Source organism: Periplaneta americana, chromosome 8, assembly GCF_040183065.1.
Source record: "Periplaneta americana isolate PAMFEO1 chromosome 8, P.americana_PAMFEO1_priV1, whole genome shotgun sequence".
Taxonomy (NCBI): domain Eukaryota; kingdom Metazoa; phylum Arthropoda; class Insecta; order Blattodea; family Blattidae; genus Periplaneta; species Periplaneta americana.
In genome coordinates this window covers 67,304,821-67,318,666 of record NC_091124.1, presented here as the reverse complement: position 1 = coordinate 67,318,666, position 13,846 = coordinate 67,304,821, and the positions used below count along the sequence as shown (strand labels likewise).

At 37.0% G+C, this 13,846-nt stretch overlaps 1 protein-coding gene across 1 annotated transcript in view; it reads right to left on the bottom strand.

Annotated features, from left to right (window-relative positions):
* The window catches only part of milt (trafficking kinesin-binding protein milt), a 344,681-nt gene extending 339,769 nt beyond the window's left edge, over window positions 1-4,912 (bottom strand). The window contains exon 1 of the mRNA XM_069833015.1: window positions 4,780-4,912. Within this exon, the coding sequence (XP_069689116.1) occupies window positions 4,780-4,833 (54 nt within the window). The 5' untranslated portion in view covers window positions 4,834-4,912. The remainder of the gene's footprint in view (window positions 1-4,779) is intronic.
* Between the last annotated feature and the right edge of the window lie 8,934 nt (window positions 4,913-13,846).

Below are 13,846 nucleotides of genomic sequence, written 5' to 3'. Positions count from 1 at the left end.
GTTTTACACATACCAATTTTCATTATTATACAAGATACAGTAATGGAGGAAAAAAATGTTGAATATTTTCAAAACTTTTACTGCTGTAAGCTGTACCTAACCCCTTAATGACCTGCCCATGGACAGAATTATGTATTTATGTAGGCTTATGTACGCATGTAGACTCGGCGCAGTGGATAGTAGGCGAATGTAAACATTCACACAAAGCCACATTCTCTCTGTTTCCCCGTGTGGTTGGCCCATAGGAGGAGAGAACAGAATGCAGCTTGTTTACAATTTCCCGCTATTCACTGCGCCGAGTGTAGCGCGCTTGTCTTTCATCGATTCCCGGCCAGGGTCGTGATGGAATTTGCAGAAAAAGCAGACATTGCAGAGAATTTTTCTCGGGGTACTCCCATTTCCGTCTATCATTCTACACACACTCTCCACCTCCCCCTCTTATCATCTACCATCTGCAATAGTAAAAAGAGGCTGAGGTGAAGTATGGGGGTAGTACGTGTTTCCGATCCTGATACAGGAAGGACTTGGAGCTCCGGGCCATTGGAGCTTATCAGACAACTCTATGTGGATGAGATTTGGCTCTATCAGGGGCTAATAGGATGGCTCACCTATCAGCGATGGCTGATCAGGAAGGGCTTGGGGCTCAGGGACCCTAGAGCTTATCAGGCTACTCGTCGCAAAACGGCTGGGACAGGATGGCCCACCTGTCAGCGTCGGATTCACGAACGCTACCCGGGCCACCTGTCGGACTTGGACAATCATTGCATATATAGGTCGCACAATGGGCCAAATGTGCCTAAGTGTACGGACCGCTCCGGGTCCAGCCCTCAAGCCAGCCAGCGGGTATGTATGTATGTATGTATGTATGTATGTATGTATGTATGTATGTATGTATGTATGTATGTATGTATGTATGTATGTATGTATGTATGTATCTTATGTATGTAACCTATTAGGGCTGGTTCCGTTCGTAAAGCAATTTAAAAGTTAAAATACGGAAATGCGTTTTATGTGCTGTAGAAAGAAGGTTATAGTTTATAGTGCTGTGCACTGATCTGTATAGCAAGTGTCAACTAAGCTTATCTTATGAGTCACTATGATATGAACAAACGTACAACTTAGTCACTTTTCTTTCATGTACTACAAAGACTAGGTTTACTAAATTTTATCTTTACGCCTGACGTGAACAGAGACTCGCTTCACAACAATGGTATCACAACGGTAGCTACTGTTACGTAGTATTTTTAACATGTCACAAAGTCTTTATAAATTTTTATTAAGATAACGCCATATTTTCTCATTATAGAAGGGTTATGACTAGCAAAATGACCTTCAAGATCACCGGATCTAACAAAAGTGTTTTTCGTGTAACGCTGCATTAATGACGAAATCCATGTGCTTATTTTACCACAAGTTTACACGGATGACGCTGAGGCATCTAAGGAAACATTCTAGAGTTATCGCTACTGAGATAGAATTTAAAAGTGAATAAAGATCATCCATCAACTTCAGACATACTCTTATATTTCTGCTAATTTATTTTGTCCACATATTAAGACTCAAGTTCAAAATAAATTCAGAGAGCACAGCGATAGACTACGGGCAGGAAAGGCAGTAGATCGACCCCAGAAGTATGCCTGTAACTTCAGAACCTGCCGGGGAGGGAGGGGGGAGAACTCCTCTGTCACCTATCCCTACTTCTTCTAAGGAAGTGAGGTGTACAACCTCTAGAGTCTGTATTTTGATATCAAATTATTGGTACTTGACAAGAATAAGAATAACAACAGGGCATGATGAAAATATAATACTGAAATGAAAGAAATGTGGACCCCTAAAGCTGTAGTCATATGTGCTTTGTACACTCAGTGCTTTGATAACTACACACAAAGTAGGCCCTATATAATGTCATAAGACACTTCGAAATGCAGTATCAGTTTGGTGGAAACACCATACATGGTAAGGCGAGCACTGTGATCTTCTGTTAAGTTATTCGAGATAGCGTTTATCTTTCATAAAATGTAACAAATATTTATCTAATAACATATAATAATTATAATAATCTCTCACTATTTTCCTTTAAAAATAATAGTTAGGCTCCCAATTAATTCCTTACTAAAGGAAGATGTATTTCATTTAACTTACCGCACTACAGGATAGTTACATAAATTAGTGTTACGATGTTGTCCTACTCATCAAGATGATACTGGAACACAGAAACCTGCTGGATAGTTACATCTAATGTTGAACTTGTCAACTTGCTTTCTGCAGTTGGGCGATCGATAGCAGCTGAACGCGTTAAGATACATTCCAACTTAGATGTGGGCGAGAAATAGCCATTAAAAGCGTCGGTTTTGAGAGTAAGAGTGCTGATGCTACAAAACGTTTTACGAATTTTCATCGTGTTCGATCATGTTAGAAGATAGAAACTGGAAGAAGTGACAGTTGTAATTTAGACGAAAACAGGAAACTAGGCTATGTACTCTTAGGCCTAAAATGTTTATATAGTATATACACGTATAGCATATAAATATTTGGTATCTACTCTCTGCAAACATGGGTTTCCCCAGCGTAAATGTAGACGATTTCCTTTACTCCGCATGTTATGGTAGTTTACATCAGATTATACTTTCTTTCAAATATCGCTTTTCCTTGTCAGTACGGTTATTTACTTAATGTATTATTCTTGGGTACAATGCCACATACGGCAATTGCACTTAAATAAATACATAAATACACAAAACAAGGGAAAATCAACAACAAATTGCGCGAAAAATACACTACCGGTCAAAAGTTTTCGATCAGCTATGAAAACAACTATATACTTTATTTCAATGTACAAACACATCGGAAAAACTAAACAGATCAACAAAATAAGTATTTCCTCTCTCTAGCATTATGATATGATAGAATATTCAAAACGAAATCCCTGTTTTAACCACAAATCCATAGTTGTGATAGGTGATCAAAAACTTTTGACAAGTAGTGTAGGTCCTTTCAGATAGCACATTCGACGAATTTCTCTCAACCTCCATCGTGATCGAGACACTTTAATTGGAGTGAAAACGAGTATAATTCATTAGCAGCAAATTGAATATATTTTCTTAATTTGTTAATCGCATGCACTAACAAGTACGGTAACTATTATATAGTGAATACGAATCGACGAAATTAATAAATACGAGTAAAACATAAGGAATTCAGTCACATCTTGATAATAAAGATAAAATAAATTATATTGATACTAAAATAGTACTGTAGTTAACGACGATTTCAACGCAAATGTTTTTTAATTGTTTTATTTACGACGCTTTATCAACTACGATGGTTATCTGTCTGAGTGAGATGAGCGAAATGAGTCCAGGGTCCAACGACGAAAGTTATGAAAGTATGCTCTTAATGGTTGAGAGAAAACTTCGGAAAACGTCTCAACCACGTAACTTGTCCCAACCAGGATTTGAACCCTGGCCAGCTCGTTTCACGGTCAGGCATAACCGTTACTTCACAGCGGTGGACAAAAGCAGATGTTATTAAGCGTCGAAATCCAACGTGGGCGAAAAATGACTGATAGGATTCTTTTATATCAAGTATATATTTCATAAAGATGAAGGCATTCGCTTTACACGCCATAAAGAAACTTGAGGGGCAGGGAGGTAAAGCTCCATGAGGTGGTGTGATCGGCATCGCACTCCGACCACCTTTACCCCCGGGAAAGACCCTGTACTCAATTTGATAGAAGGCTAAATGAACCTCGGCAGTTCTGGGAAGTTTTGAAGAAAAAATTCCACCACCACCAGGAACTAAATCCGGGAACATCCAGTCCGTAGCCGTTGTTCTAGCAACTGCGCTATCAAGCCGCCTATAATTATGTACTTTCGGTTTGACAATGTTTGCACATTTTCCGGAGCCAATGACTGCAAATTATTCGCTTTTATTCTTTTCCATTCTCCTCTGACCGCCTACAAATTTCCTTCAATGTCCCTCTCCCTCATGTAAGTATGAATTCTCTTTATTCAGCTGTCGTGTGGTCTTCGCCTTTTCCTTTGGGTGTTCCAACCTCAGAACAGGATCCTTCATCATAATCGCCGAAAATGAAGTAAAAGGCGCACATGGTTCAAGTCAATATAAGCAACATCAATAATAATAATAATAATAATAATAATAATAATAATAATAATAATAATAATAATCCTCTGATTGAGTTTCTGGCTGATATGTACATCTATTACCAGGCAGTACATCTCACTTGAAGATATATGTCAGAGAAAGAACAAATTGTTTGTATGGATCTGAAGTACGACTAGTGTAATATGTAGCTAGTCGGCGATGTATGCAATGGAGGGGGAAAGGAACTGACCACCCTACTCCATTATCTTCTGGCCTAGTTGCCTCATAAGTGGTGCCTTCTTGGTATCACTTATGAGGTTCAGACCTGTCTTTGGACAGTTTATTAAACAACAGCAATAATAATAATAATAATAATAATAATAATAATACTTAAAGAACTCGGAGGTCCAGAATAATAATAATAATAATAATAATAATAATAATAATAATAATAACAATAATAATGTATAGTAAATCTACAAGGGACTCATAACTTTAGACTAAATAATTTATAAAATGATCAGTAAACTAACACGTGTACTAAAAATATGTGCAGTGAATAAATATGCTATGACAAGAGAATATTTCCTTATTCTTCAAAGACTGAGGCTAACCAACACGCTTTTGTCGGTAGAATTTTCTGTATGCATGATATGAAGAGACTAAAAGCTTTACCTTATCAAAATCCCTTGGCATCTGGTGATGCCTGATCCCGCGGGTACGACACATGATGCTCCCGATCTTCACAAGTCGCACTGCAGATATGATTAATTCGGAAAGTTATACGATACAAAATGGTTGCCAGCCAAATTCCAGATAACTTCAGAATTATCGCCGCACTTCTTGATCAAGCTTCAAGTGCGTTAACAGAACGAACGCCCACACTTCATCAGAAGTGGCTTTGCTGCATTCTGGTTTTTCCTAACGGAAAACAGATTTGCAAACGATCTATCTCAAGCGGATGAATTTGTGACAAGAACGCAACAAACATTCACTTCAAGCAATCACATGAACGATTTACATTAATTCGCCCTTCACAGTGGCATACTAGTAAACAACACCACACAGCACACCTGAGTTGGCCTGTATAGCATACATCACTTCCGTAACAAGTTTATATTCAAACACCCACAGTTTTATGCGCCAATAACAGTACACTTCCGCAAGATTTTTATCCTGTAACGTCGACAGTATTTGCCATTCAAGTCACTTCGCCAACGTGGGAAACATCGGCTAATCGCCACTACACGCACACAGGCAATTCTACTGCTGATGCACCCTTCTATGAGCGTTGATTGCTTCGAAGTGATGGTCCGTCATAATTTCTGTAAAGCATGGGAGAGAGAGAGCTTAATGTAGTTAAGCAGGTAACCCCATTATTATGTCGGCTATATGCTGACTCTCACGTAGACACGGAGCCTGAAGGCAACTAGAAAACACCACTCTCAGTCGAACAATGAATTTTAAAAGAACGTGACACATATCAGCTGTGCCAACATCTAGGTAGTTTCACTTTCACGGCTCAATAAATCCACCATAACCGCTTGTGACCCTGGAGAATTAATGCTGTGAATGTACTGCGTCGAAGCATTGCAATTATACACGATTAACATGAAGATAGCAACCATAAATTCCTAAGTCCGAAAACCAGACAACGAAAAAAATGTGGCCCACCTATTACAAAGATTACACAACAGGACACATGAATGTTATTATTATATTCATTATGAAGAAATTATACAATTTCGTTTTATGCTATTGTTTTAAGTAATAGGCCTACTCGTCCTCTGGAAGCTTACACAATCACTTCTCACAGTCATTTACTCTTCTTTTTCCCTCCAATTTTCCCTGTCTTCAAACTCATCTAGTCTACATCCTCATACACGGGCCTCCAGTAGCTGAGACACTGACAGCTTCTAATAAAAAAGATGGGATTCGAAATCTAGATATCTTATTGAGAGATTGGCTATTTGTCGGAAAAATTGATGAGGAAGAAGTTTTCTTTGTACTTACGTTTATCTTATTCCCTTATTAGAATAACTGATCCGTTATCGCCGTATCACTAACTCTTAATGACAAGGCATACTTCACAAAAAAAAACTTTATAGTTCCTCAACTGGTAGTTCTCACCAAAGAAATCTAGAGACCCTGAGATTTCTAATGAACAAAGTAATTTTAATGATGAAGTACGCTTTCCGCGAGTATTCGATCTGTCTTTTTGTCTCTATTTATTATTCACAATAATACTTAATAATATTATTACATATTACGAATGAATCAAGAAATCTAATAATAACGAATCTATATGTACTACCCACCCTACACCGACCTACCTACCCGTCGTCCGTCTGTCCACCCAGCCATCCAATCACCCTCCTATCTCTCTTCATACGCTTAGCGTATGACCGGATATTTCGGACACACACGGCGAGACTTGGTGACGTAAGGTAAGTACGACGACGGGCTTCAACGTAATTACTCAAGAGAAGACCGGAAGGAAAGTGACCTTCTTGATTGTGGATAATGATGATGATAATAATAATAAAACGTAGAAAAACACACAATGTACATTACTATAAACAACATTCAGATAAACATCCCATTAATCAAACTATTACTCATGCCGAGAAAAATTAGTATCAATATGCGTATTGAAATTTAAAAATAATAATAATAATAATGATTTATTTAACCTGGCAGAGTTAAGGCCGTACGGCCTTCTCTAACACTCAACCAGGAGTAAAAACTGCGTTATAGAAACACTACAAATTTACAAAGTACACACAAAAAATATACTAATTATATTAATAAAGTTACTATTAATAATTGCTTAATATAGTACGAATTGCAATTAATAGCTTAACTTCTCACTTCCTAAGGACAAGAGCACTGAAGAAGTCTGCAGACTTCTTAATTAATTTTTAATTTGGTACTGAGTTACATAATGTAAGCATCCATATCACTAACACACTTCCCCTGCCGTTTCATCTTCCGCTCTTCATCTCGTAACAAACTATGTGACAGGATTGGACACCACAAGGACAATAGACAAATACCTGTACTATAAGTGAAATTCGAATCCATGCCTGTCGTTAGCATACAGTGTTAAAGCTTATCGTCTTAGTAATTGCGTGTAAGACCTGCAGTTCGAAATAGTTTTAATATTAATGTATAGTGAGGATCACGTAAGAGTAGCCCCTAATAGGCCAATTTGGCCATCTCTTCAGTGTTGCCATCTAATACCAGATATCACCAAAGAGGGTAAAATCACATTGCTATATACTGAAATAATAATAATAATAATAATAATAATAATAATAATAATAATAATAAAAATAATAATAGTGTTAACAATAACAATGTCTTGCTTATTTACCCATCTCATCCTCATGTTGCGAGGTTTTTCCTAAATGATTCAATAATTTATTTATGAAATGGTATATTTTCTTCCTGGACTTCTCGCATATTATGTTGGTAATTAGGATTAGTATGATCTAATATTACAATTTATTTTGTCAGGCAACATGAAATTTATTGCTTTGACTAAAGAGGTTACGATTCACGAGACCTAACCTAAAAATGTATTTACTTACTTGCATTTTCATCAGTTTGCTCTACTGTAAACAGAAATCATTGCTGCCAACATAACAGTTAGAAAACAACTGCCAATTGTAATATGGTTTGTCAGTACCCGAAATTCGAAACGAAGTTGGTAAAAGAAAATTCAACCTGAGAACTAGAAAGTCACTATAATCCACTAGCATATTTAGGAATAGTGGAAAAATGGTTAGGTTTCACCCTTAGGGTATTAAGGAAGCTGATCCGGACTATATAATTTTAACAAACAATTACTTAATAAAATTTGTTGATAGAGAAGTATTTCACACTTCATCCGCGCTACTTTTTTTACACAGTGATATGGATCATACAGTTAATTCTTCAAGTGAGGAGCACGACCTGTCCCAGTCAGCTAGCGTAAAGAAAGACGATTTTAATAGAATATTATCGTTAATTTATGACGGGTTATTTGACCAGAAGAAGATAATGGTTTCTTCCTCTACAACGGAAAGAAATATGTCTCTGTGAGCCTAAGTCTTCGATTTTCTCGGTCATGTATAACACAGTGAATACAGAAACGCGGGGACACCAACGGATCTTTTTCCAATACTCATTTCATTCACAGTAAATTCTACTTGAGACCTGTGTGAGTAAAGTCGATGGACCAGCTATCTAAGAATGTGTCCGCTACCCAATGTTTGAAAGGGAGAGAAACTGATTATGGTCTTTGGGCTTAACACTTATACGAATGGCTTGCAAATAAAACATCTAAAACCACAAGTAATAATACCGTATTCGCATCACAGTAAGTCACCAGAAGTAGGCCTATTTTTATTTTAGTAGGTTATTTTAAGAAGCTTTATTAACATCTTAGGTTATTTAGCGTCTGAATGAGATGACTGTGATAATGCCGGTGAAATGAGTCAGGGGTCCAGAACTGAAAGTTACCCAGCATTTGCTCATACTGGGTTGAGGGAAAACTCCGGAAAAACCTCAACCAGGTAACTTGCTCCGACAGGGAATCGAACTCGGGCCACCTGGTTTCGTGGCCAGACGCGCTAATCGTTACTCCACAGGAGTGGACAAGTAGGCCTATGTATGCATGAGTGAGGAAGTTTCATTAAACATTGTTCTAAAGGCATAACAGCTCAATATACTAACAAGTAATAGATCCCTGTTGCACAAAAGTGAAAGTTGTTTGTTTTAAACATATAAAAACATTAATACATAATATACTTTATGTCTAAAATATGAATCCTCGATAGACATTCCAAATGCACTAAAATCTGTTTCGGAAAAATGTTGATTAAACCATTATTGCAATCAAGATCACAATTTACTCCTGAGACTGATTAGTTTTTCTCAAAACGCACAATTATTCAGTTTTAATATAAATAATTATATATTTATGAGTGAAAGAAAACATCAGATATTCCTAAAAGAGGTTATACTTTTCACACAAGAGGTACTTTCAAACCCGGCGACGTGGCAATGCAATCCTATCATCGGACATTTCTCTTAATTCAAAGACACCCTTACCACTGGTACTGAAAGGAACGGGAAATTGCTTCATCGTGTATTTCCGGGAAAGCAACGTTTAAAAATTACTAGATGTTGTTCATCATCAGATCCATTAGTATGCATAGTGACAGAATGTTTATACATACTTCCTTTTATGCAGGAAAATGAAACGAGAAATGAAGGGATGGTGACACCACAAGTTCCACTTGGACGTGAAGAAATATGAACTTGGGTTTAGGAAGTGGAAAATCGATGTACATTTTCTTGATAATAACGTACAGTTTCCCTGTAAAGGAATGAGACAATTGAATATTCCTAAGTCTCAGATGTAAAACACTGCGCATGATCAGAGACCAGAGCATTGATACACAAGATAACGAATATTGAGTTACTTAGATTCAAGCTATTTGGTTTGTTACTAGCAACGTTCCGGAATTCACTTCAAAAACTGCAAAAAATATGATAATATTACGTAAATAAAAGATAAATATATACGCAAATCGTGTAGTTAAATCGACAATGGACCTTCATGAATAGATCGACACTCCGCACAGAAAGTAAAGCTTTCGTGTCGTTGCAATAGCTCAGACGCTAAGATCTCTGCGTGGTGTGTAGAAGAGAGCGAGTTCGATTCTTAGTCTATATCAACGATTTTTTTCTCTAAATAACGTTGAAATAGAGTTTTACAAAGTCCTCAGATTAAGTGTTAATGATCACAGAAATTACAAAATTACAAGTTATAATATTATAAACGTTAATCTAATGAATGCATTTATACACACAACACACATACAATGTAAATGCATATATATATATATATATATATATATATATATATATATATATATATATATATATATATTTAAAACTAACAATTAAAATGAAATTAAAAAAATATTCCTAAGCCACACAGACAAACGTTTACAAAGGTTTAGAGTCCTGAGGCTATGTCATTTGTTGAGTAATTATTACAATATTTTATTAGTAGCTTTCCCATATGTGTAATAAATGCACTCGCACAAAACAATTTTTGTTAAAAGTGTGGCTTTGGATTATTTCATTCTTACCCATTCAGTTGATTTTAACTATTTTATCTACGTGTTTTCAATAGTGTTTAATGTAATGTGCATTCAATTTCATTCATGTTATGATTGAGTGAATAAGCACTGTTGCAGTTATTGACTAATTACATATATTAATACTAACTATTAAATGCATGTGTTAAGTAACTAATTGCAGTATATTTTGCAAAATCTTGAATGTCTAAGTTGTTAATAATATTTCTGTACTATATACTATAAGACGTTAAAAGAATTTGCAATAGATTTGGGATCCTCTACTTTATAATCATTAATTTTAATGAAAAAATATTTTCTTTCTTAGGATATCTACAAGTTTAACTTTAATAATATTCCGAAAAACTTTAATTGCATTACCTGGATTTTGTGCTTTTCTATTCAAATGTGTTCTATTTCCCTCTTTCATAAATTTTGATAAATTACACTGTACTTCTTGTAGTATTTAAGAATATGAGGATAGTTACATTGCAGCTCATTACATATAGATTCTTCTTTTTAATACACGAGATTTTTAAGTCCCTGCATTATCTACGAACCTATTCAATGCTTATGTTAATAACCTACAATTTAGCTGTAGCAATATGGTGTCATAACTTTGAGTTTGTTTACTTAATGTAATTAGATTTAATTTGATTAGCTTCGCAACAATTGGACTTCCTGTTATATATCCTGTTATTTAAATATTTAAGTTAGAGTTGATTTATTAACTCTTACTGTGCAAGATGACCCTTATTTCAATAATTCTATATCAGTTAAATAGTCATTGTCTACACTAAAGTATTATCATCATCCCTCATTTCTCATCTTAATGGCGAACCGACGTGACATGAGACAGCGAGTTATAGCTCTAGTTGAGGCTGGATATGGGGCTAGATCTGCTGGCCGTTTGGTCGGTGTTCCTGGAAGTACAGCCGAGAGGTGGGTTCATCGTTACCAAAATTCAGGGGAGGTCGAAAATCGCCCTATTCCTGGGCGTCCCGGATTTCTTCATTGGAAGAGGATGCTCTCTTATTCGAGGCAGTTCGACAGGACCCCTTTCGGACTGCTAACGAAATAAGAGCAGCATCTAACTTTCCCGGTTCTTCACAGACTGTGATCAGCAGGTTGAGGAACCGCGGTATTAGGAGCCGGAGGGCTGCGCAAATGGAAATATTAGGGGAAGCACAAGCTGTCGACCGTCTTGCCTTCGCTACCAATCGAGTGGATTTCGATTGGAGAAATGTAATTTTCTCCGACGAAATAACCATCTCGAGTGATTACGAAAGTCCTGTCCGTGTCTATCGTGAGGATGGTCTCCGACATGATCAGCGCTATGTGCACCGACGTGAAAGATCGGAGCGCTTTAGCATATCGTCACAGTCTAGTATATACAGTCGCGAAGCTCAATACGTAGTAAATATGCAAACATTAGATAGTTGCTCACCACTAGGATCGCTAATATCGCCTCATTACAGGCAATGCAAAATAGTACCGTCACAGTCTATTGTTTCTAGCACCCTCAAAACTCAAGCTTCGTGACTGTATATAGTAGACTGTGATATCGTGTTGGGGTGGATGTCTTACGATGGACCTCGCGTTATAGAACGCATCGATGGCCGGTTTAATGCGGGAACTTACGAGCACATTCTGGAAAATATATTCCTTCCTTCCGCCCCTAGAACGTTTTCCCGGAGGAACATTGCTGTTCCAACAGGATAACCATCCCGTGCACTATGCCGCAAGCATTCAAAGATGGTTTCAAAGGAGACCCGAGATCGAAATCATTAATTGGCCTCCGAAGTCACCTGATTTAAATGTCATCGAAAATTTATGGGCGGAATTGAAAAAGAGAAGGATAGTCACGTATGCCTACCGACGCCCTCAAAATCGAGACGAATTGTGGGATCACGTTGTTGACACCTGGGAAGATCTCGCCGGGGATTAGAATTTATTCCACAATCTCGTGACATCCATGCCGGATCGACTTAGAGCTGTAATAGAAGCTGATGGCATGTGGACAAGATTTTAAGTTGACAGGCCTCTTTTTGTTTCTTATGATTTTTGTTTGAGGAAGAATACTCTTAACTTCCAAGTAAGATTTATTTTTTTGACGAGGTTCAGCCCACTTGTAAGACTCAGAAATTGGGCATAAATTATTCATATTTTTCGACAAATTAGAGAGTCTAGGAACTCTGAAGAAATTAATTACACCTCAATAAAAAAAAAATTTACCTGGGATCGAACACGAGACGTTTCGGTTAAGCAGTGGTACAGACACGCTACTATATGAGCTACCGAGACAAGACAATGACAACAGCAGTCTAGAATGTAGATCCCATAGCAGGCATTTGCCATTCGGTACAGAGAAGCAATGATAGTTTGTGACCCGAGCTATGTTGTGAAATCGTGGCCTTAAATGACTGTCTTCTTCGTGATTCTTATTTTGGTCCTTGTCCTTGTTGTGGCCCTCGTAACAATTCTTGCTACATTTGTCATGTTACGTATCGTTACGTCGATATCGAGTGAACCGCGCTGTAGAACTTTAACTTCCGACGACCAAGAGTCGTCTCATTCCTTTTAAGGGTAACTGTACAACCAAATGTTATGTATGGGGGAGAAACGCCCAGTAAACCTGTCCGAACATTTCTAACCATCACAAATCCGAGATATGCTTAACAATTTGGTTTGTGGTGTTCACATACTCACATCCAATATTAACACATCACTAGAATTTCTGAGTTCGTTATTTGAAGATTTTTATTCCGATTAATCACACAGTAAATTCCCTTCAGATGCTAGGCTATATACAGTGTAGTTCAGGTGCTTCGCAACTTATCCCAGGACAATATTGAAGGTAAAAAGATAAAAGAAACCACTGCGGATTCTAAAATGAGTTATGAAAATATTTCTTATTTTGAGATTACACAAGTGTGCATCAGAAGTAACTCGTCTGCATCTACACTTCTTGTCAAACGTAACTTGTACAAATGTGTAATGCAACTAGGGTTGCCAAACCTCCCGTATTTTCCCCTAATTTTGAAGTCTCCCCGCTCCCGTATTTTTAGGTAAAAATCATTATTCTAATGCCAGAAATGAGTAATGCTAATCTGTTTAAAATCAAACAATATCAATATTATAAATTTGGAAAAACTGGCTACTTTGTTCTAAGCATATCAAGTAGTAATGCTCATACAAAGAGGGTGTTTTATCTTATAAACAATAATTGGACAGATGTTCGAAACAGAAGCACGACACATCTATTGAAATCAGAGCTGCAAACTGCAGTCGACTTCAACTATTACGCGAAACAAAATCTGTCTCATAATACACTTAATTTAAGCCTAGCTGTAGAAGTGTAGAATAAAGTAGTTTTTTTTAAGTAACTGAATGGAATAATTTGCCAATTTTCTACGTGAAATTTCGTCGATTCCTTAGTCTCTCGTATTTGCTAAAAAAAATTGGCAACCCTAAATGCAACGCGAAATAATTAGTTGAATGACTCGCGTATCTTCGAAGGCCATCTATAGAGCATCGGAAATAAGTTTGTGATTAACATTACCTGGTGCCTCATGGTTTGAGAGCAATTGCGCAACACCCAAATCCTC